This window comes from Archocentrus centrarchus, chromosome 8, assembly GCF_007364275.1.
Source record: "Archocentrus centrarchus isolate MPI-CPG fArcCen1 chromosome 8, fArcCen1, whole genome shotgun sequence".
NCBI classification, from domain to species: Eukaryota; Metazoa; Chordata; class Actinopteri; order Cichliformes; family Cichlidae; genus Archocentrus; species Archocentrus centrarchus.
The window spans coordinates 20,610,589-20,635,808 of NC_044353.1; the positions used below are offsets into that span (position 1 = coordinate 20,610,589).

Below are 25,220 nucleotides of genomic sequence, written 5' to 3' on the forward strand. Positions count from 1 at the left end.
GACAAGAAAAAAGAGGTTGTAACAGACAATCAGGCTGTGGTTGAATACTCACTTTTGCTTACGAAGGCTCCTGTCAGAGGGACATCGCCCAGAAGTATCTCTATGACAGCATTACTGAGTCAGCATGTCTAATTACTAAGGAAACTTTCCTCATTACTTCCTTTATTACCTTTTTTTAGCATAGGAGCCCTTGAATGGGCTCTGGATCTAGTGCAAGTGCAGATGAGTTCTCTGTGGGCTGTTCTCTTTAAAAATAGGCTGCTTCTTCACATCTTTACTGGTTCTCGTGACAATTTCCGTCGAGATTAACCTAAAGATATAAGAGGTCATTTTTTGGGGAGGGGGGGGGGGGGGGGGGGGGGGGGGCTATTCCACCGGAGCTTTAGGCTTGTCTAACAGGAAATGCATGGCTGCAGCTAATTTCATTAATGGTGACTCAATCAAGTGTCCCAGTAAGCAATGCTAGTGAGCCAGCATGCACTTCTAGAACAGATCTAAACAGAGTGCAGTTGTTATTATACATAAAAAATATAAAGTGAGTTAATGTCACCAGCATAATTAAATTAATTATGATAAACTGACGTAAATTTTTGTTTTAAATTTTGTGCGCAATTTTGGGTGTTTCCACTCTGCGAGCGTCTCCGTTATGACCACTGGAGGTCTCACTCCAAATAAACAAAAAGAGCACTTGTGCATTTGCACAAGTGCTCTTTCACTATCAGCATCTACACAAGACTGACGGCGCTCCCTTTTTTTTCCCTCTCATTAAGCCTCCACCTAAATCTACGCCGCTCTTATTTGGCCAGGCGCGCTCCAAGTTTAGTTCAGTGAGTCACTCGGCTACTTTCGATGCAAGACAGCTTGAGGGTTTTAGGGGCTGATCAGGCGTCGGAGCACAACAGATCAAACTTACATGACTGCGGATCACAAAATGATCAGGCAGCGTGTGAAAGCGCTTCTGGACAAACCTGGGAATGGGAACTGTGCCGACTGTGGAGCTGCAGGTAGGCTGGAAGAGGGGATTCCCTCGCAGATGCTGGGCAGCCGGTTTTAAGTATGTTTATGTGTTCATACATCCTGTGGTAATCCTAACTGAATCACACCAGAGTATACTGTTTAATTGACCTTCACGGACAGTTATGATAACCGTGAAACAGCTGACACAATGAAGATCCTCACGGCTGAGCGGTGCGTTTGTGGCGGTAATAAAAGAACAACTAATGCCCGCAGTCGGAGGCTTTCGGTACTTTTAATGTTAACATTTAACTTCATTAAAACCGAAAATGGGAGAAATTCTGAAACGCCTTTTTCTGTATAAACTGAGAGGCGAGACAGGTGTTTATGTCGGTGGCTGGTTTTCTTCTACAGCGTGCTGACATGTGGTCACACACCCTGATGGGCACACGTCTGCAGTTCAGCACATGGGAGCATGCATGAATCTGAAAATGCATGCATGCTCCTACGCAAAAGCCCATAAGCCCATAAATACATGAGGACATAAATACCAACAATAAATATAAGCTTTTATGTGTGTGTGTGTGTGTGTGTGTGTGTGCTTACATCAGTTTCTTTTCCACGGGAAACTGGAGCTCTGTGTGCATCACATTTTCTAAGATGAATGACGTCTGTGTTAGACCGGGGGATGAGTCAGGGTGGGACTGGTTAACCACGCGTAGTGATCTTGTGTCGACGATACAGATACACGTTCCTGCATTTGCACTGTTTTTAAATGCCACGCAAGGAAGTAATGAAGCCTTTGGTTCTCATGGTGTCTTTGCGTGTGTGTGGTAGAAGTGCTTTTCACTTTGTCTTCCTCAGAAATGGTTGAATGCTGACACTAACCTTGTTGCCCCAGAATCTGTGGCTCGGTTACAAAATAACCACAATGACAGCTGTAATATCACCTCGCGCTAGTCAGTGTAGATGATGCTAAAACTAGACTTTGAAACATGTCTGTAAGTGCTCACACCTCCACTGTGTTACTTCCCTGCTCAGTGTCTGCACACCTTACTAAAAATAAAAATACTGCATGGGTTAAAAAAGAACAATTAAAAAAACAAAACAAAAAACTAAGCAGGCTGCGTGGTACATATAAAACTGTGAAGTTATTTCTTTCTCATATACATATCCTCGTTTAAGCAAATGTCTTAACCAGTATTTATTCATGTTGAAGGTGAACGGCGCGTGCATGTATGCATCTATTCCTACATACAAACACTTATGATAAATATGGGGTGGTGTTATAAATACTGAGTATGTACATTGTTTAAATTTAGATCCTAGAAACAACCTTACGCTCTAGCGACTTCCTGTCTGTACTGTACTGTGAGCATATGTGTAAATTATTCATTTTAGGCACACCGATGAGGTGATCAGCTTTATGTTAAAGACAAGGAGGCCGAATGATGCCGAAACAACAGCAAACATTCAAGCTTTTATTATCTGCTGCTTGTCAGATTTTCCCAGTGCGGTTCTTCTGTTTGCCTGTGATACCCCCCCGACTTGCTATCTGGAGCCATTAGTCTGTCCAGGAGCATTTCAGTGTGATCAGTTACAGTTAAAAGTGGTTTTGTGTGCTCATATACCTCTTTATGCCTCATTGCAGACCCAGAGTGGGCATCGTACACCCTGGGCGTGTTTGTGTGTCACAGCTGCTCAGGCCTCCATCGAAACATTGCTCAGATCAGCAGGGTCAAATCTCTTATTCTGGATCCCTGGACCCCTTCTGAGTTGGAGGTGAGAAGTGTTAAACCCAGTAGAAGATCCTCTGTTTGGTAAGAGAGGATCAGCCATCACTAAAGGCTTGGCTTGAAATCACACCTGCACCCTCTGGCCTTGCTCTTACCCACCCATGCTCCACTGTGAGCATCTCGCTTTCTGGCTCTGCCCCTGCGTCTCTGCTTGAAAGAATAATAAAGGTCATCTATATCAGTTGAGCTTGGCCCGAAAGAAATGAGCCAGCAGCTGACAGACACAACCAGCTTCTTTGTGTATGTATGCAAAGACGTTGTTGTGCTTTCGTGTATGTGTGTGTGTGTGTGTGTGTATACTTCTGTGTGCTGAGCAGTGTCTTTGGCTTTAAATATGAAGACACAAAAGTGCAGCAGTTTAACTTTGGGCAAAGAGTCAGCCATACAAACACTGAGTTGCAAACATTGTATTTTATATATAGCTCTCTCTCTCTCTGTATGTGTGTGTGTATGTGTTTGTGTGTGTGTGAGAGAGAGAGAGATGTGAACACACACAGATATCTCATACAAACATCAGTGGTGTTTTTCTTTTTTTTTTCCCTCCTCTACAGTTTATCGACTCTGTGGGTAACAATGCTGCCAAAGCCAAATATGAACAGTTAGTTCCCGCCTTCTACTACTGTCCCACATTCAAGGATTGCATGTAAGTGATCCATCTTCTTTTACCCCCTTTACATTTGAGCAACATCAAGACAGTGCAGCCTCTTTCAGTTCTATATGAGGACACAATACAAATAATCTGGTCCTCAGCAGGTTGTAGCATTTTATATTTAGCAAAAATAAAAAAAACAAAATGCAGAAGCAGTGTGTGAAAACACACCCTTAGTGGTTCAATGGGGATTAAGATGGAAAGTGGCAGCTGGGTGCTGCTAATCAAATGTACTTGATTAAGTGATCATCAGCAAGTGTGAGCACCTCTATACAAGCACAAGCTTTGGCAGTTTGCTGTTCTAGAGCATTCAGGTGTGCGTTAACACAATGCCAAGGATGAAGGACATTAGCAGAGATCTTAGAGGAAGCAATTGCTGCTACTCATCAGTCTGGGATTTGATGTCCATCATTCTAAAGATTATTCAAGAGTGGAAAAGATTCAAGACAGTTGCCAGTCTTCCCAGGAGTGGATGCCCCAGCAATAATACTGCAGTAATACAGTGCAAAAAAAAAAAAAGTTAAATGTTTAAGTTCATGGCAGCACAATTAGACAAAAACTGATCAACAATGGCTTGTTTAGAGAGGTTTTCCAGGAGAAAACCGCTTCTCTCTGAAAAGAATATGACGGCAAGGCTTAAATTTGCAAAGTTGCATCTGAACAAACCACAGTGGCCACAGTGCTCAGCACTATGTTTGGTTAAAACAAACAAACAAACAAAAAACATTCACAGCACATCAGCACAACCACCATTCTCCAGCTATCAAGCATGGTGTCAAGCAACCACAGGACCTGAGCGTCTTGCAGCTACTGACTCGACCATTTACCTAATTTTAAGACCGGCTAAGGACCAGATTATGTTTTTTCATGTCCTGACATATAAAACCTGTGAACTGAAAAAGGGCTTGCTCTCTCTTTGCCATGACTGTAACATAGATTCAGCATATTCTTACAGCAAAGTAGTGGGATGCAACATGAATTGTGTACTTTAGATTTAGTGTAATTTTTAATAATCGCTCACAATCACTATATTCTCTCCAGGTGCACTCCATATTAATGGCTATTTTGTGTATAAACAGTAAATATTAGCAATGGCACCTCTAAGACTGCAGTTATTGCTCCATAAATGGATGTCTTCATTAACAAATGGTTTTGGTTTGGCAGGATGACATGTAGAAACTCCTCACTGATAAGAATGCCAAGTTCCTGCAGTATGAACAGGAAGCAGCGGTTCAGTACGAGGGTTACTTCTTAACCGTCCAGTGATATAAATAATTTTCAACAGCACCACACTGACCTGTCATGTCAGAATGCCTAAACAGACATGCATTGCATTTTGGGGTGGGGTGACTGACTAGTGAAGAAAATAGGAAAGAGAAAGGCAGACGTGTTAACTGTGAAGGGCTTGAAGCACTCGGTGAAACACTGTACACACAAAACAGTTACAGTAAACACAAAACGATTAAAGAATGAGGTGATTTGTTGAAAGTGACGTAGCCGTTCCAGCATATTTAGATAAATTGGATGCTAAAGATGGGCACATATGCAACCCTATTTATCAAGGGAACCAAAAAATACAGAGAAATGGGGGGAGGAATTAATGATGAATGTGAGAAACCAAAGAAGATCGCACACCATCTAATCGTTAGCACAACTGCAATAGGACAAGGGAGACGAAAATGATCATCACAAGATGATGAGGTTGTGTTTGATAGAAGTTTGAACAAAATGAATCCCTGAGGGTCAGCATCTGTGCAGGTTAATGAGATGTTTACAGCAAATTATCTGATGCATGAAGTACACATCAAACCCAACGCTGAGTGTCTAACACCCACTGTTCTGCAGGGTCCTGCGGGATCAGTGGATCCGAGCCAAGTACGAGAGGAAGGAGTTTATGTGTGTGGAAAAGCAGGAGCCGTACTCGGCAGGTAAGAATGCGACATGTCTCTGTACATGTCTCTGTACATGTCTCTGTACATCTCTACCTTTTACATGCTCAAGACAAGAAGGAATTCTGCGTATCACACAGCAGCACCCATTCAGTGTTGATTGATATTGCTGTTTTCAGATTTTATTTTTGTGTGTGTTAAGGAAATTAGATATAGCATGGTAATTGGTGAGATGTTGGCAGGTGCAGTTGTTGTAGGAGGTGCTGTTTGGCCTGGTAATGGCATCATACTTTCAAGGGGTGGAATGGGAAATAAATAATTATGGTCCACGAGGCACCATCACCCAGAGCTGATTTACATAGCCCAGCCCAATTAGCCTGTTGTTACAGATAGGTGATGTGTCAGCATGACTAATGTTGAAGAGACAATGAGAGTTTGCTAAGAGAAGAAAACGGTCTTTTTCTGCCCTCCAGATTTGTCCTTTTTTATTCTGCTCTTGTTTCCTCCTTAATTACAATATCACCCTTTTCGTATTTTTGTTATCTATCTAAGCTCTAACTTAATGTGTGAACACCTCATCCCTGACTTTTGTGCTGAATCATGCCCCTATGTGAGTGGGCATCTGGCTAATTGCCCAGTGCAGCCTCATAAGAGAGAAAGAAGCACCAGTGTAAACCAGACTCAGCTAATCAATAACGGACGCCTCTGAAACTGACTGGCAATGAGTTTGCAAATGCTAAGACTGGACTATTATGAGTCTGTCTGTTATGACTATTAAGATTTTAGGATCTTATATATGCACAGATGTATAATGCTGCTATGATTATGATGATGGGCAAAGCACTTATTAGTGGAACTTAGAGTTCTCATTTTGCATCATTACGATCATCTGTTGAGCTGCACAATGGCCACAATTGCAAAATATTTGATATTTATAAGCATATTTATAAAATTGTATGGATGGTTTTAACCAGCCTCTATAAATTTTTGCCCAGAAAAAGAGATGCAGTTGTATTAATGACAATATATGAATATTTATTTAAATATTTGCTGCTATTGGATCACAGACCATTTATTAAATGTTTACATATAGACTGTAAATGGTATAGATGGGTGAAGGGTTGAGACTGAAGTGTGAATAATTAACCCAGCACTTACTGAAATAAATCAATGGATACAACAGAGTCATTTCAAGTCTCTCTTTTTATGTGTTTAAACCTTTACTTCAGAGCAGGCTGTCTTTTTTTTAGTGCTTTGGGGGTCTGGGATTGTGCAGACATACCTATTTAAAGGGGCCACAAGTAAAGGATAGACCTACTGCTTTTCAACCTGCACCTTGTTAAAATGTTTTATTTATTTATGTTTTTATCATCACAGTAATGCCAGTGTTACAGTGTTGTTAAGTTTTAAGAAATTCATTCTTCTCTGAGTAGCTGCAGAAAAGTCTGAGGAAACCGGAGACTGTCAGACATGTCTATATGTTATGTGATAAGAAATGATGGCCATGAACCATACATACTATCATGCTTAAAAGACTGCTTCCCTTGGTAACTTCTGTGTGGAAAACAGGAAATTGGGCAAGTTAAAGTCTGTTCAACCCGATAGAAAGGATCTAGTTTTTCTTTCTTCCTCTGCATTATATAACACAATACTTTGTTACTCAAAACCTCATTTTCAGAAGCTACGGGTGTGATTGTCTCTTAGAATTCAGTGCTATGCAGTTCACACAAAGGTTTTAAGTTCACATGCTGTGCTGTAGCCCACATGATGAGGAAACAGAATGTGATGCCTAAAATCAACACAGTTCCCTTTTAAGTAAACTATAGAAGGCATGTTTAATACACAGTCTGTGATTAAAGATTGAAATGATTGGTGCAATTTTCTTTAATAAAATGACCTTATCCGCTTACACTTTAAAACAGCGTTTTTAATGTTGCAGAATAGATGTGCAGCACAAACAGGGATTTATAACTAATTACTTCACTCTCATATTAGACAGAGAAACTAAACATATATTTAAAATGCAAACTGCAGCTTTGCGTCTGGGCTGAGATCCTAACACACGTGTGGATATTTACATGCAGAAGCCAAAAGTCATCTCACTTGCAGGTAGAGAATATAAAGCGCTCTTATCAGAGTCTCATGACAGTCAAACTTTGTCTCACTGTCAATGCCTCCTTGTGTTGTGCTGTGCAGAGGTTTACGAGCATGTGGCTATGCGTGCCTGCCATGAAGGAAGAATGCCCTCTTTTGTGTGCGAGCGTTGTATATGACAGTGCACGCAGATTTTATGCCAAAACACCCAGCATTCATCCATGCAGGACCTAGAGAGAGACGGACCCTGCCGTCCAAAACTCGTTTTGCATTCCTGAGTGGTTTGCAAATCTTTAACTTTCTGTAATCCCGTTCTGTCATCGTGGATGGTTTGACCCCAACCCAGAGGTGGAAGAAAACATTCTGGTTCATAAATTATTGATGAAGCTATTAGTCAGCCACAAGTTTGCTACTGCCTGTGACTCAAACTATGATAAATTTGCTGCTGTTATTGAAGTAGGAAAGTGAAGAAGGAGCTAGAAGAAAGATGCAGGTATTCAAGAGGACAAATAATACTATGTACCTTAATTTGAGGTACATTTTCCCCAGAAAGCAGTGCTCTGTAATTTTCTGGTACATTTTCCTCTCATTTTCAGGTATTTGTCTTTTACTGCTAGGTACTGCAATAGAAGACTGAGGCCATTTTTTTCTTGTATGGTTCCTTGCAATGTAATATATTAATATGCGAGCAACACAGCTATTCATATTTTTGATTGACTCCATTTAAGAATAAAGCAGGTCATTTGGAGAATTCCCAGGAGGTAAGTCTGTGTCACGTCTTCTCAACCCTGTTGTACTCTTTGTATGAACAAAACCAGTTACTTAGAGGAAAAAAAGATTTTTGGGGGGGCTCTTTTCACCTTTTAGAGACAGTTAAGGCGGGGAGGAGGTGAAAAAGCTAGGTCCGGGCCAGCTGAAAATGAAACCTAGGGCTCACTCCTTTAAAGGCATTTGCCTTCACATAGTGTGTCCCCTAACTACTTGGCTCTCTGATTAGCTTGCTGAGTGCTTACATTTGGGAATAAGGAAACTTTGTAGTTCATGTGTGAATATGACTATTGCACTGTGACATGGCAGTGCTTGTTGAGCAACAGTTGAGGAACAATGCCCGAGCGTTTTTGGCTTTCATATCGAATTCAGCATCAGCATCTAGCTCACCATTATTTGGGGGCATTTTATATTTGCTTAGTGTTTCTGTCTTAGTTGTTTATATGAGAATAATGTTATGGTTTTTGTCTGTGGCCAGGGTCAGGAATAGGACTAACTAGGTCTGTGTGTTTGTGGGCAGGAGCAAATAGATGAATGATTGACATCGTACATTATTTATAGATGATTAAAAATTACTAGACTTGTTTACTGCTCCCGATTGTGAGGAAAATAAATGCTATGAAACAATAGTGCTCGGTGTGTACATGTTTGTTTGAGTCATTTTCAGGCTTGTAGATCAGTAGAAGCTGAATTATTCATGCATAGTGAAAGCAGTTCTTCCTCCCACCATTATTGAGGTCCTTAGAATGGTCACCACAGATACTAAAAAGGTACACACACAAGCACGAGGTCACCAGCATTTCTTTCAGTGGTCTCCACCAATATTGTTTCTGGTTACAAGGTAAGAGAGCTCTCAAGCTCACTGGGTTGTGCACTAGATGTTTAGTGCACTCACAATACAATGATGAATAGCCACAAGGGGTGTTTGTAAAATAATGTGTAAAGTATGTATGCTTTTTTTTTGCATTAGGTATAGATTTAGCAAGAAAATGTGGGTATAGTTCCAGTTTAGGGATTTCCGTACTTGATTTCTGGAACTAAAGCGTCAGTGATGAGTGTAAGGTTGCATGAGTCAATATTTTTTATGGAAAGTGGCTATAGCTTTGAGTATTGTGCAACTCCCGCAATTCTTCAGAACATTTTAGGTGTAAATGTACTAAAATGGCAGGAACTAACTGGTAAAGCATTTAGCAGCAGCAGAAACCATATACTTTAGGTTCGATGAAAGTTGTTTTGCCTTGAACTGGAACCTGTGTGTCTCCCCTCCTGGCAGGCTACAGGGAAGGGTTTCTGTGGAAACGAGGCCGAGACAACGGACAATACCTCAGCCGGAAATTTATTCTGTCCGAGCGGGAGGGTGTTCTTAAGTACTTTAACAAGCATGATGTGAGTTCTTTCTGTTTTTCTTGCACAGTGTCACTTCACAGAGTTTTCAGGCAATCTCTTCACAACATATAATTTGTACATTAGCGGTTGTATAAGTAAGGAATCTGTGTGTTTTGGCAAATGTAATAATCTCTCAGTCTAAAAACAGGCTCGATAGAGTCTGTCTGGACCATAACCACTGGTTATTGCCAACATCATCTGTATCTTTCATATAATTAACCTTTTTTCCATGCACAGAAAGATGTTTTTTTTTTTTTTTTTTTTTCTAGACACAAAGATGACACTATATCACTGACAAAAAATCTTTACTTTCCGCAGGCCAAAGAGCCTAAAGCGATAATGAAGATCAATACTTTGAATGCCACTTTCCAGCCATCTAAAATGGGCACTGCCCATGGCCTGCAGATAACCTATTTAAAGGACAACAGTACTAGGAATGTCTTTGTTTACCACGAGGATGGAAAGGTGAGGTGACAGGCCTCTGAAATGGGTTTCAAATGGGAAACCATGAGCATGAGTGTGTTTGGGTGAGGATGCAGGAGAACGTTAATGTATCCCTCTAGTGGAAATAGTTGGTAATTACAAGTCAACATGGAAATGAAAAATGATGAACATCATATATCCCAGTGACTGACAACTTTCAGATGGTTCTCATACAAATAATTTTTAATAAGTCACCTTGATTCATAATGACTGATGGTTTAAATGACATAAGACTACTGTATAACTCATTGTACTTCCCGATGTCCTTCCCTGAAGGAAATAGTGGACTGGTTCAATGCCATTAGAGCAGCCCGGCTTCACTACCTGCAGGTGGCTTTTCCCGGCACTCCAAACTCTGAGGTGAGTAATTGCTCTTATGTGGGCATATGGATGAAGGCAACTATAGCTAAAGTGGCTAAAGTCAAGTGTTTACACTTTTTTAAACTTGTAATTATGAAGGAAATATGAATTCTTAATGGTAGCATCTGCATTTAGACTAGTTTACTATGAATCTGCCTTCACTGTGCAAAAACAAAAGAAGACAAGGACAGTCCTGTTGTTTTCCCTGTCAGTTTCAATTCAGTTCAATTGAATGGAGGACTTGCAGGTGTCAGAGTAATGGAGAAAACTACCTGGCAAAAGAAAAACATGTAGCGTTTCTGAGGTTTAATTTAAACATGCTGCAGTGATGGTTTAACTTCAGTACAGCTCAGTTACCTGTAATAATTTACAAAATGTTAAATCTTTTTCTAAGTATGTTCCCAAGGCAACAAACAACAAAAGTGACCAAGTTATAGATGTGTTTTGTGATAGATGTTAGTTCATTTTTGACATAAAAGTTTTAAATTAATGCAAGTATAGGAGCTGCAAGGACATGCCATCAGTTTGCTGGGAATGTATAACAACAGCAAAGAAATCAAATTGCCAATTCTGAACATATTTTAACTGTAACCAGTATATAATTAACTTTTAATCAGTGTAACAACACAGATGCATGCATGCACGAACATAAAAGGAAAGTTAAAAAAAAAAAAAGCAAGCAAATGCTTTCCTTTAATGATGACTTGGTAAAATTAAATTCGAGAACTCTTGACGAGGACTCACTGTTTCAGTGAATGTTTCTTTTTCTTTGTCCAGCTGCTGCCGAAGTTAACCAGAAACTACATAAAAGAGGGCTACATGGAGAAGACTGGCCCAAAGGTGAATTCATTTTGTGTAAATGAATTGCTGATCATATATTGAGGGAGAGAGTTGCAGCTCACAGTGACACCTTCGAGATGACTTCAGTCTCTTGTTTCTGTCCTGCAGCACACTGAGGGCTTCAAGAAGAGGTGGTTTACAATGGACGACAGGAGGCTCATGTACTTCAAAGATCCACTGGTAGTAAAGTTGCAACATGTGAAACACACTGTAACTGCACACTGTGACCAGCAGATGCTGCTGTGATGTTTCTCTATAGTCCATCCATCCACCTATTTCTTGGAATCTGTGCAGTGCTTCTTTGGTTTATGCTGTTCAACATGCCAGAACAGAAATGTTCCCCTCAGAACATGACATAGCTGCAGTAATTTTATTCACAAATATGTTTTCATACCTTCATGAAACCACAACTTTCTATATTGATCAACATCACCGAATTTAAATTTGATTCAGGAACATTAAATGTGCTTCTCTCTCTGCTTGTAGGATGCCTATGCACGTGGTGAGGTCTTCATTGGTAGTAAGGAAAATGGTTACACTGTGCTGCCTGAACTTCCCTCCAGTATTCAGGGTTACCATTGGCCATTTGGAATAATGATAGTGACCCCAGAGAGGAAGTTCCTCTTTGCATGTGAGACTGAAGAGGACCAGAAAGACTGGATCGCTGCTTTCCACACAGTTATTAACAGACCAATGCTGCCACAGGAGTATGCAGGTTAAAAAAAAAAAAGTTACAAAACATATACAGTACTGTGCAAAAGTCTCAAACCACCCTTCATTTTTTATATTCTGCAAAGAAAATGGGAAATAGGTGCAATAATTTATTGAAATGTGCAAACATAAATGTAAATACAGAATAAAAGGCAAAAACGGAGTTTGTATAATTCTAGTAAGCTTGAAAGCCAATATGTGGTATGAGCACCTTTACTCTTCAATGCAGCCTGAACTCTCTTAGGCAAGCACTCCTGTAATTTCTTTTAGGCTTCAGGAATAGTTCTCCAGGCTTCTTGAAGGACATTTAAAACTCTTTTTTTGGATGTTGGCTGCCTTTAATTCTGCTCTTGTCAAGATGATCCCACGCTGCTTCAGTAATGTTAAAGTTTGAGCTCTGGGGAGGCCAATCAATGACTGATAGTGTTCCATTGTCTGTGTTTTTTTTTTTCTATTACTGCACTGGCAGTGTGTTTGGGATCATTATCATTCTAAAAAATGAAGCATTCGCCAATCAGATGCTTTCCAGGTGGTGGATCCAAATCTGACTGTACTTCTGTGCATTCGTAATGCAGCCCCAAACTACGACAGAGCCTGGCTGTAGACACTCACATTGTTCCTCTCTGTATATAATGACAATTTCAACCAAAATTTTCAAATTTCATCACTCCATCAGACCTGTTGCCACAGATTTACACTCCAGTTCTTGTGCAATTTGGGATACCGCAGCCTTTTCTCTCCAATTTCCTTCCTTAAGAATGGCATCTTGACAGCCACCCTTCCACTGAGAACATTTCTCATGAGGCTTCAGTGAACAGTAGATAGATGAGTTGTAGGGCCAGGATCAGGATCTGAGATCCTATGTCAGGATTTTGAGGATTTCCTCACATTTTTAAGGACCCACTGCACAGCCAGATATGCCAACTTTTTTGGCTAATAGCTCTTTGAGAATCACCTTGTTGGTGTAAAAAACTATTTTACTGTGTTATCATTTTTCATAGATTCAACTAAAGAAATGTGGACAAATTATGTTTTTGTGACAGGCTGTAATAAAGTGCCTAAATACACAATTTAAAATGAGTTCTTTGAAAAGTTGTCTGTGTAGACACAACAGAGGGGGCTTTTTTAGGCTCCAAAGATTCACAGGTCAGTCTTAAGCGGCTTAACAAAACAAAAACAAATAAACATTCTGGTCAGGAGCAAAGGCTGAACTAAAAGTGAGTGAAAATGTCCAAAGAAAATCTTTGAAGGACTTTAAGAAAGCCTGGAGAAAACTACTGCTCAAGACCACTTTTAAACAATTACAAGAGAGTCTGGCTCCTTGGAACCAAAATAGAAAGAAACGAGAGGTGGCTCAAGACTTTTGCACAACACTGTAAACATTTTTTCAGTACATAACAAAGTCAGAACAGGAGTTACCATTTTCATCACTCATTAAGCTGTATTTTTTGCTCCCTTTCTACAGTGGAGGCGTATTTTAAACACAAACCGTGATGCACACTCTGCCTGAAGAAGTCTTGTGTGGGATAAGGAATAGAAATTGAAGCTGGAAGAAGAACCTCGACATCTTATATTAGAAACACTTCCAAAAACTGAAGGCTGGCACAGAAAAGAAGCTTACGGCGAGACAGCTTTGACCAGTTGCCATTCCTGCAGTTACTCCTTTTGTCTCTGCCTGCCGGCTTCGTCAGCCTCACCTATATGATGTGCCAGACAGGTTTCGTGGAGGGTCATGAATGTTCGCTAACTCAGTCGTCTGTTATGTGGTCTGACTTACTTTCATACTTGAAACAGGACAGTCACAGTGAATGTGCAGAGATGTGTGTATGTGTATACGTTGAGTTAGATCTGCTGCTGCTCATAGTGCTCTGTAATCAGTAATATAAGCAACAATTCTTGCATAATTGAGATGTTAATTACAACTGAATTGACGTTACATTTCTGAGCAGTTATATGCAGACCAAAACAAATGAATCTGACAGAAAACTGCAACTTCAGTAAGGTGTTATACATTATTTGACATTATACTTTCTGTAAAAATATATGTAATTCTGAATGTATTTATTTTTCTATATGCCACGCAGGTAGAATATACCATTTTTGCTTTTTTTTGTTAACATTTTTGAGCTTAATCTAACAGCTAAGTACTGGCTCCCATTACTGTCTTTTGTTTTGTAGAAATACTTAAAGATTTCCTTTATGTCATGGGTTATAATCCAGCAGGGGGAGACATAGGAAAGGCTTTAAACTAATAAAAGCTCCGGCGGGCTCATTGATCTAATCACACCAGTGAGCACAGGTCTACACATTAAGTGATTTGTGCAAACAGCCCTAACAAAGAGACACGAGGAGGTCTGAGCACTGCTTTCACTGGACAGCGATACATTTTGTTCAAACCTGAAGAGCTGAAGTCAACTGATGTGAACACGCACATGCTCTCTGCTGTAGTTGCATGCTTCGATTTGTGTAGATTGTCCAAGAACAGGATTTGTGTAAGAGAATCTGAAATATAACATATACTTTTTTTTTATTAGATTTAAGATACAAGAAACATTGAAAGGTAGTAAAACCAATAAACATTACTCTGAAAAAGAAACATGGGGATGTACAGTAAGTGCAGTACAGTTTGTGGTTTCTGTGACTGAGATGAAGTCTAAGCAACAGTCATGAAAAGACATCTGTGCTTCTTATATGAAAAGTTAAATACTGTTAATAGATTAAAAGCAACATACTGCTCAAAATGTTAAGAAAACATGGCACTATATACCCAATATATGAATGTATAGAAAATACATACATGCAGTACTGTGCAAAGTTTTGAGCCATCTCCCATTTCCTTTTATTTTGCTTCTAAGGAGCCAGACTTTGTATTAAAGTGATCTTGAGTAATAGTTCTCCAGACTTTCTGCAGGTCTTTCTGTAATTTCTTCTTTAGTCATTGGCTTCATTTTCACAAATTTTCAGTGCAGTCCTGGTTCCATGATTTTCAGAGTTTCAGAGTAAAGTTTTCAGTGTTGTTTTTTTTGTTATCTTAACAATGACTTATGAATCATTCAAGCATAAAAAAGGCACCTAACTCAAGGGATGAGCCAGTACTGTGTCTACACAAAACAACTTGTCAAAGAACCAATTTTAAACTGTGCCTTTAGCCTGCAGTGGCAAAAACACATAATTTGTTCCCATTTCTGTAGTTAGGCAGAAAAATACCATTTTTGCATCAACAAGATAGTTCCGAAATAACTATTAGCCAAAAAACTTTGGCTATCTTGGCATGGTGTGCAATGTGTCCTTAAAAAAAATCTGAGGAAACTGGAGTGAAAATCAGTGGTAACAGGTCTTATGACATGATGAATACAAATCTGAATACAAATTAGGTTAAAATCATCAATATGTACAGAGGGAGTCAGGAGGGCGGTACAGCAGTGAGTGTCTACAGCTGTGTGTAAAACACGATGCAGTATTTGTCTTGGTTTGGTGGAAATATGAATGCAGAAAAGTACCAACAGATTTTGACCCACCATGCAATACCATCTGGGAAGTATCTGACTGGCAACCGCTACATTTTTCAGCATAACAATGATTCCAAACAAGCTGCCAAGGCAATGGAATATTATCAGTCATGGATTGGCCTCCCCAGAGTCTGGACCTCATCGTTATTGAAGCAGTGTGGGGTCATCTTGACAAAGAACAGAACAAAAGGCAGAAACATCCAAAGAAGAGTTTTGAATGTCCTTCAAGAAGCCTGGAGAACTCTTCCTGAAGACTACTTACAGAAATTAAAGAGCTGCATCAGAGTTCAGGCTGTGCTGAAGAATAAAGGTGGTCACACCAAATATTGACTTTCAAGCTTGTTAGAAGTGTACAAACTCTGTTTTTGTCTCATATACTGTATTTTCATATATCATGGCAATGTTTCAATAAACTGATGCACATGCTTTTTTTTTTTTTTTTTAAATTACCCGGTGTCCTAGCAAAATATAAAGAAATGAGGGTTGGCTCAAGACTTGCCTATTATGATTTGCATGGACTACGAATAAAACAATCAAATAAAAACCAGAAATTTACATGTTTCATATACAGTATTTTAGGTTACTACAGCCCCTTATTCCCCAACTCACACCCATGCTCTTATTTCCCCATCCAAAGTGCTGTTCTATCCAAACTATTTTACATCCAGAGAGAAAAGTAGTATTTACACCATATGAACTGAAAGCCCATTTTATCTGCTGTATATTGCACACAGTGTGTTTGACTGTTTTTAAATAATTTCAGCAAACATAAAACACAGATTATCAAGAACAGTGGATGCACTACGGATCTTCAAAAATCAACATCAATCCTTTGTTACTGATAAAAATACCAATGAGTCTGAAAACAGATTTTACTCTTCTGTTACCCACGCATGAGCCACACATCTAAATTTATTTCAACATTATACTAACATGGTTTATATCTGAATGCTGTCAGTGATGATCTGTACTCACTACCTTTGTATCCAAAAAAGCAACACCTATTTGTTTTTACTAGATTTGTGTGTTAAAGTAATACAAATTCCCCCCAAATCCACAGCTGAGCCATAAAAACACTTAGATTGAATTTATGCTGGTGAGCTAAACTGGCTCCAGGGAGCCTGTCAAATTGCTGATTTGAACACAAACGTGAACAGAGGACACTTCACTACACATTTAGTATTTGAACATTAGTATTTGAACGTTCATTCATAACATTCAAAGAAAATGACAGATTAACTACACATTAATTATACGCAGAAAATAAATGGCTTTACAAAACATGCATCTTATCTCTGCAAAAAACAAACAAACCAAAACAAATGCCAGTTATAATCTTGGGCTACATTTACATCTACAGAAGGAGATGGGTGCGGAAAAGCAAGCTGCACATACACATGATGCAGGAAGGCAGCGAGATTAGTGAAGGACAAGAGAGTGAGGCTGTGTGTACTGACACAACGAAGTCTGAAAGTGGAGAAGCAGAAGGTCAAAAAGGTTTATACCTCGCTGGAGCTGACTCCTCATTTCTGATCAGGCCACATATGAACACATATGGTATGGAAATAAGTGGTCCACACACATTCACACACAGAGCCAGAGAATGACTGAGGCAGGCTTTTAAGACCGGCAGCAGCCAGTGCCCTTCATCTCTTTGTTCACGTACTCATGGAGCTTAAACTTCTCATTGGGATCTTTCATGGACCTGTGCTTCAGCTCCCTGAGGAAAAGGAAGAGGATATTGAGATAAAGGATCTTCACACACATTAACCCATTTTCTAAACAGCTTATCCATCTAGCATCATGGGGGGGATCAGGAGCCTATTGAGGCTGACAATAAGGGAGTAAAATCTGGACCGTAGCCAGTCAGTTAACACAGGGGCTAACACAGAAGGGCATACACATTCATAATGGACAATTTAGTAAATGCTTAACGTATAATACATGTCTGTGGACTGTGGGTTAAAGCCCAGGCAGACATGCAGAATACTGTAATGCAACAGTGCTAGACACTGTACTTCCTGCCATCCCTTCAGTCACATATGACCCCAAATAAACACAACTAAGGTGATACTACTAATTGGATCTGTACTTGAGATATTTATTGAAACATTTCCAACTTCAAAAACAGACTGACATGCTTAACAAATCCTCTTTTTGACTCCACATCTTTATATGACAACACTGAACATTTTAAACTACAAACCATGTTTTCATTTGCCAAATCGCTAACACTTGCAAAGAGAAATATACTCACTTGGCTACAGCAGTGAAAGCCAGCTCTACATTGAGACCTGACCTGGCGCTGGTCTCCATGAAGGGAACTCCGAATTCCTGCAGAGCCGAAGCGATGACAGTTAATGCAAAATGTTTTTTTTTGCACTCTCTGTGATTTCATGTTCAAAAAACAAAATAATATTTTCACAAACAAACAAAGGAGCAGCTTTGAGGAACTCAAGACACTGGAGAGAGAGATCTTCACAGTCCTAGTAATCCGAAAGCCTATCCATTAATGTGATGGCAAGCATTCAGCCATTTGCTGTGTTGAAACTGATACGAAAATGTCAGCAGGATCTGAACTTGCTGAATTTTGCTGTAGTGACATTTTCCCACAAAGTTACCAGGGTGCTATTCAGATGCTGTCAGATTGACGTAAATAAGTTTATGCCTTAAAGGGGCTTTATTCACTCTGTCACCCTAACTATGCACAAACATACACTCACTGACCACTTAATTAGGTACACCTTGCTAGTACTGGGTGGGACCCCCGTTTTGCTTTCAGAACTGTCTTAATTCTTTGTGCCACAGATTCAACAAGGTGCTGGAAACATTCCTCACAAGAAACATTGCAGGAAACATTCCTTGATACAAGGCAGGCTGGATCCTTGCTTCCATCTTGTCATACCAAATTCTGAACCTACCATCTGCATGTTGGAACAGAAATCAAGACTCATCAGTCCAGGAAATATTTTTTCCAATTTTCCACTGTCCAATTTTGGTGAGCCCATATAATTTGTAGCCTAAGTTTCCTGTTCCTACTGGCCAGGAATGGCACCTGGTGTGGTCTTCTCTAGCCTATTTGTGTGTGTTCAGAAATGCTTTCAGGAATACCTTGGTTTTAACAAGTGGTTATTTGAGTTATAGTTTCCTTCCTATCAGTTCAAAGCAGTCTGGGCATTCTCCTCTGACCTCTGGCATCAACACGGCATTTATGCCCAGATAGCTCCCACTCACTGGATATTTCCTCTTTTTCACACATTTTTCTGTAACCCCTATAGATGACTGTGTGGGAAACACCAGCCACTCTGGCACTAACAACCATGACTCATTCAAAGTCACCTTTCTTCCCAATTCTGATGCTCAGTTTGAACTTAGTGCATTTAGGCATGTAGACATGGTAAAGGCTGATTAGATATTTGTGTTAATGAGCAGCTGAACACCTAATGAAGTGGTTGGTGAATGGTCAGTGTAGTGTATGTGTAAGAAGATAAAACAACAGAATTATGCTTGAATGGAAAAAAAATGTGGCTGTTGGATAAAAACTGTATACAAATTTAGCCCAGCAGCTTCACACTTGTTCACTTTAGATAATCCAACTCCAAAGCTGTCTGCATGTTTTCCCTCTGCAGGCAAATTTGTCTCAGCAAACACAGATGATAACTGAGGTGTCTTATTCCTTCCAGGCAGAGCACTGAGTTACTTATTGCCACTTTATTGCTGCCATTTCTAAAAAAGAATCGCTTGGCAGTTTACCTTTTTTTCTTTTTCTTTTCAGTGCGCTGTGTTTTGAAGCAGTGCTAGTATTTGAATAAGAACTATAAAACTGGGGACAACTGACAGTCGATAAATGGTATGCAGAAACACATAAAACATGATGACCCATAAGACACAATTCTACAGAGTAAATACCAACTATCACATTTTTATTATCTACAGGGGTGCAAATACATCTGAGTTTGTGACCTGAGAGAAAAGTCTTATCTTTCTTTTTCTCACAGCAGAAGGAAATCTCAGATAAAGAGCCAGACTGAAAATGCAAACTGATCTCTAGATAATAGATAAAATTATTATATTATCTCTATAATATATTATCGCTAGATAATATTTATAATCCTCTTATCTGCCATGAAAAAATCCAATCAGTCATACAAATCCCTTTGGAAAAGCACACGGATAGACAAATGAATGCCTTTGCTGGTCACAAAAAAGATTATAAAATAATTTAAAATGTGGGAGGAAAACGTCTGCTTATACCATGTGGACCTTCATACTCTGACACAGTGAAACAAATCCTGGTGCACATTTCCCCACTTTCTTAGTTCTTTACCTTAGCAAGTCTCTCACCATCTTCTCTCTTCACCACCCTGTCATGAGTGGCATCAGCCTGATGAGAAAGGGGAAAAAAGGAGGTCACATACCACCATCAAGCAAGCATCAGCAATGCCAAACATGCCTCCACCAATTGCAGGCATTTTGTCATGTACAAGCCTCTTTCTGATCTGATGGCAGCTAAAGAGTCTTGGGATGCTATTTAGAGGCTGATATGGCATGTTGGGTGACTGAAAGTAGACAGAGCTCTGAGCCAGAGACATCTGTTCTCTGCTCAAGAGAGAATGCCAGTTATAGAAAATGTGTTTCACTAATATTTGCAAATTTGATTGACAGTTATTAGATGTGTGCGCACACAGTATGACTCAGGACTCCCTGGCAGAAGAGATGTTGTATCTCAACTGGACCCTCCTGGCTAAATAAAGGATACATTAAAAAAAAAGCAAAAAAAAAAGCAAAAAACAGGTTTTTAAGCAAATATCACCAAAAATCAACAGACTGAGCTTCAAACAGCTTTGGCAGCTAGTGCTTAAACATAGACAGTAGTTGATACCCAGCAAGTATCTGTTAAACATACTTAAAAACACACCTGAGTTTAAGTAGAAATACAGAAATTGTTCATTTTCTTAAACAAATTCCATGAAAGGCAAAATCAAGTGCATATTAGTTTGTCCCTCACTACTTTCTAGCACTATTAATGGCTGTAAGACACAAGCCGATACCCAACACTGTCACTGTCACGTGCTAATTTGAGCAGTGGCATAGTGTACATTAGTTGCTATAGTAATTGTGTGCAAATGTTGCCAGAGAGTGCGTATTAAAACGATGGTTTTCTCTGTGGCGTCTTGTTGTGTCTGGTTGAGTGCTGTACACACAGAAATCAGGCCAGGTTATTGTCCAAAGTTGTCCTTTCTGACTCGTAACACGCAGAAGGAACGAGTCTGTTACATTTGCTTAAAGTATTTTCAGATGCCCACTCACTGTGAATCCTCAAGACAATTACCTATGCAACTCTCACATCCCTGTAATCAGATGTCACATGGGTTTTGTACATGGGAACTGGCAGCTCACTGAGGTAATGTCTAGAAAAGTTCAGGATTGCAACGCATGTGTAAGAACGGCCAGTGATCTGAAGGAATTTCAGTGCCTTGCCTTGTTTCCAAGCAGCATGAGCACTACATCTTGTTGGGCGTATTCATGGATCTCAGTCAGCCATGCCTGGTAAACACAAGAAAAGAAGAGACAAGGATAAATATGTGGTATGCATATGGAAGGGCTCAGAAAAAGAAAACCCTGTCTGGGACTTCACAAGGACAAGCCTGAGCATTAAATCTAATGACATAAGGAGGAGGAGGAAATGGAGAGTATGAAATTAAAGCAAGGGCACAGAAATAAAGGGTATAGACACAAGACAGAGTCTGAGGAATGGCAATATTGCAGGACTGTATCAAACTGTAGTAAGATTGTAACAAACATCATCATCAGTTAAAGTCAACACTATGAGCTGCATCTTGTTTTAACTGTAATATGTACAGTGGGGAGAGATGAAGTCTTCCAGGGGAACAAACAGCTCTTCTTACTGTATGAGCTATGACAGCTGCTGAACCATCTATTCACTGTTAATGAGCAATTAGTTAGCTCAAATGAACACCTGCTGAAATAATATCCGTCGTTTCAGCACAATGCCTAATTGTACCCACAGTGAATTATTCGGGATTCGTTTTTTTTTTTTTTGCTGTGATCAATCCATTTTTTCTTTAGTGGTCCTGCTCCAGAGCTGCTTCCCTTCAGACAACCCCTTTGCAATGAAACCTGCTGATGACACTGTATTTGTAAAAGAAATTCTCTGGCTCTGTGAGTGCCAGCATATGGTTGAGGGAGACTATAAGCAAGTTTCAGTTAAAATGATCATAAACAGTATGTGCTTCCTTGATTTGCTTTCATGGCATACAATAAATACTGAAAAAAAAACAAAACAAACAAAAATTGTTTTTGGATCAAAAATCTTGAGCCAAAATGATAAACTTTGTCTGGTCAGTCACTTTTGGATTCAGCTTTTTAGATCTTATTAAAAATTAAAAACTGTGGAAAAAAAAAAAAAGATCTCTGGAGAAAAGAAGAGTTTGTTCCAATGCAGTTTACTGAGGTTCTACAAAAAGAGCAGAGTCACCAAAACAAAGAAGCAGAAGCGGCAGCAAAGTGACCCCGGGATGTCAAGCATTAAGCAAGCAAAGCGAGTGAGAGAGACAGACAAAAGAGATCAAAGACAGAAAGACAGAGAGACAGGAGACACTGACTCCTCCTTTCTTTGTTGCTTAAGCATAATATATATTAAAAAAAAACATTTGTTGTGCACAAGCATACCCAATATGTGAATACTAACATGCTGGTTACACTGAATCATCTCTCACATGACAAAGATCAGGCATAACTCAGCCTTTCCAGTGCATCCCAAGGTAGACCTGAGAGGGCAAATGCACTGCAACATAAGAAAACACCAGCAAATAGAAAACCGCCACAAAAGCACACAAAACCCAACGGATGTTGACTAAAAAGTTACGGAAATAGAAGAAAAACCACAATGGAAGTCGGATAAAACAGAAGTGGAAAAAAAGAACAAAATCTCACAAAATACAACAGAAGTGTTTCTGTGGAGAAATAAGATATGACAGAACAGCCGCGGAAGTGGCAGAAACCAAAATGTGTGAAGGAGGGAAAAAAGTGGAGAATTCATCGGCGTTGTGAGGAAGAAAAAACATGGATGGTAATGTGAGTTTTAATCACATGATTCATATAATACTGTAGATACATGTTTGCTATTACCGTATTTTCCGGAGTATAAGTCGCACTTTTTTTCATAGTTTGGCTGGGGGTGCGACCTATACTCCGGAGCGACGTATATGTGACATTTATAACACATGAACCAAAATACTCCAGCCACTTGACATCTCCGTGAACTGCAGCTTTAAGGCAGTCTTGCGTAACCTGTGGGCGCAGTGGATGGAGAGCACAGCTTAACGGCAACTGGGAGAATGCGCCACCCAAATTTCCTGGAAGTCATTGGATGGATCAAGAAAACATGGGCTTCAGTGACAAACCATCCTGTTGGGATTCAGAAAGGCTGGAATAATTGGAACTGCAGCTGACGACGAGTCTGACTAACGCGACACAGAAGAGGAAGCGGCGCTTCGTCTACGGAGTGTACGGAATTGTTTAGAAGTGACACCGAGGATGAAGAATTCAATGGATTGATGGTTTGGTTAACTTGTTAGTATGTTCTTTATGCTATGGCTATCTGAATAACTTAATGTTACGTTAACATACTGTAGCGATTCTCTTAGTTAGAGAGCGTGTTGATGTTGTGGGATTTCGGACTGTTCGGGAGGTTCGTGAAGGCAGCATGGAGAGAGAGAAAAAGACCGAGAGCTTGCCTGTGTGTGTGTGTTGCTGTTCCGCTGTTGTAGTTGTGGTTGGCGTGGCTGTGGCCTACAGCAGCCGTTTTTCTGTTAATAAAGACGACCTTTGTTGTGAATATCGCCGACTTTGGAAGTGTGTTTACAACGTAACAATACCGAACACGTGTTCGTTGTGCGTCATGTAGCTGAATGTGCTACGTTAGCATAACGTAGGTGTAACCGTGTTCGTCCTGTTCTTTAATCCATTATTATTTTAAATTGCCGTTCAAGATGGAATTTGTGCTCTGAGTCTCGGATTCTATCAACCCCCCCCCCCCCCCCCCCCCCCCCCAAAAAAAAAGTGCGACTTATAGTCCAGTGCGACCTATATATGTTTTTTTCTTCTTTATTATGCATTTTTTGGCTGGTGCGACCTATACTCCGGAGCGACGTATAGTCCGAAAAATACGGTAGCCATTTATTGTTAGCTTGCCACTTCAGCAGCTGTTCCATCTCCCCCAAAACCGCTTCCATTGTGTTTTGTGAGTTTTCCTTTTTTGTGAGCTTTTGCAGCATTTTTTTCTGTTCTCATTGTGTTTTGTTCAACTTCTGTTGTGTTTTGTGAGCTTTCTCTCTTTTTTTGTGAGCTTTTGCAGCCTTTTTAATATTTCCATTATTTTTTATTCAACTTCCATTGTGTTTTGTGTGCTTTTGCAGCACTGCTCTAATTGCTGGTGCTTACTTAAGTTGCGGTGCACCTCTCAGGGCCTCAGGGCCTCTCAGGGCCACTGTATGTTCAGAATGGCAACAACATAAAACCTCCCATCAGGGTTGGGTACTCCCAGCATGTCCAGTGTGCTTCCCAGTTTGTTCAGCCCACTGACTGCATGACAACCTCCTTTTCAAGGCCCATCTACTGTGCTGGAGGCAAGATATAAGGCATACAATTCTTAAGGTGCAGGGGTACACAGAGTTCACTCACTAAGGTACACAATAATGCTGGTAGCAGTAGTTTTCCACACAGGTTACATGCAGCATATTAAGTGAACTTCAAAACGTATTGAGTGAGATTTTCATATTAAATGAATCTGAGAATCATTCACTCCAGTGTTTAACTCATAAATCTTCTCATCAGTTTAAGTTATAGTAGTAAAACAGACAGTAGTAAAAATTCACAGGGGAGTCCTCCAACCACTGCTCATCACCATTACATTGTACATAATACGACACCACCACCAGTCCTCCAAAATGACAGATAAAACATTACTCTAGATGGAAGAGACCATGTTTATTACACTAACAATGCCCATGCCAAGTATACTGGTTATGAAGTGTTAATACTGTAACTACTACCCTCTATGTTCTTTCAACTTGATAGGTATGCTAATAAAGCCACTGCTACTGTTACCCAACTCTGACTCCCAGCCACGTGCACACTTGATTTGGTCACATCATGGCCAGCAGAGCTAAACACACTAGGCTGCTCTGTTAGCTAAATTAACTAATGTTAATCTAAATGAAAGAAATAATGTGATGGCAGTTGAAGTTGTGTTGTGTCTCTTTCCCACATTTAAAACCAGACTGGCAGCATTTAATTAGTTAATTCTCTGTTTTCAATCCCAGAAGGATACCCATTTTCTTTTTTTAATCTTTTTATTTTTGTTTTTTCCCCCTCATTTTTGTCATTACACTTATTTAAAAAGAATTATTCACTCTTCTAATTGGAGTGAGTTGAGTCGTATGGAGTCCCCTAGAGGAGGTCAGGTCAGGTCTCTCCTACTCATTACAAACCTTGCACATTGCCACTGCTGTAGTGTAAAGTTTGTCAGCCCTCGGGACTCTCTACTCCCATCTCATCCTACTGCACACTTTCAAAAATATTGGCGGTTGCCAGTGCTACCCCTCAGCCTCCTGGCATTAGAATCTTTACATTTTATGATTTGTGCCGCCTAAAGTCAAAATACTAGTATATTTGCAGCACGGTCTTATTCATCACAAAAGAATACTGAAGAAATGTCGTCAGGTTGAAAACAATGAAGGTTCTTAGTATATGGGAA

At 39.9% G+C, this 25,220-nt stretch overlaps 2 protein-coding genes across 2 annotated transcripts in view; one reads left to right on the forward strand and one right to left on the reverse strand.

Moving 5' to 3' along the window:
* The first annotated feature begins 731 nt into the window (after nt 1–731).
* LOC115784522 (arf-GAP with dual PH domain-containing protein 1-like) lies at nt 732–14,810 on the forward strand. The gene is made up of 11 exons (XM_030735776.1): nt 732–1,004; nt 2,606–2,736; nt 3,302–3,393; nt 5,245–5,327; nt 9,424–9,536; nt 9,855–10,001; nt 10,296–10,379; nt 11,157–11,219; nt 11,328–11,399; nt 11,706–11,934; nt 13,396–14,810. Exons 1-11 carry the CDS (start codon nt 914–916, stop codon nt 13,422–13,424), a joined length of 1,134 nt encoding a protein of 377 aa, XP_030591636.1. The 5' UTR covers nt 732–913; the 3' UTR covers nt 13,425–14,810.
* A 1,055-nt stretch (nt 14,811–15,865) lies between these two features.
* Nucleotides 15,866–25,220, reverse strand: part of LOC115784523 (ras-related protein Rab-26) — a 68,403-nt gene continuing 59,048 nt past the window's right edge. Inside the window, exons 6-9 of the mRNA XM_030735777.1 lie at nt 20,921–20,986; nt 19,767–19,823; nt 17,697–17,773; nt 15,866–17,159 (exon numbers count right to left, since the gene is read on the reverse strand). Of these exons, the coding sequence (XP_030591637.1) occupies nt 17,060–17,159; nt 17,697–17,773; nt 19,767–19,823; nt 20,921–20,986 (300 nt within the window). The 3' untranslated portion in view covers nt 15,866–17,059. The remainder of the gene's footprint in view (nt 17,160–17,696; nt 17,774–19,766; nt 19,824–20,920; nt 20,987–25,220) is intronic.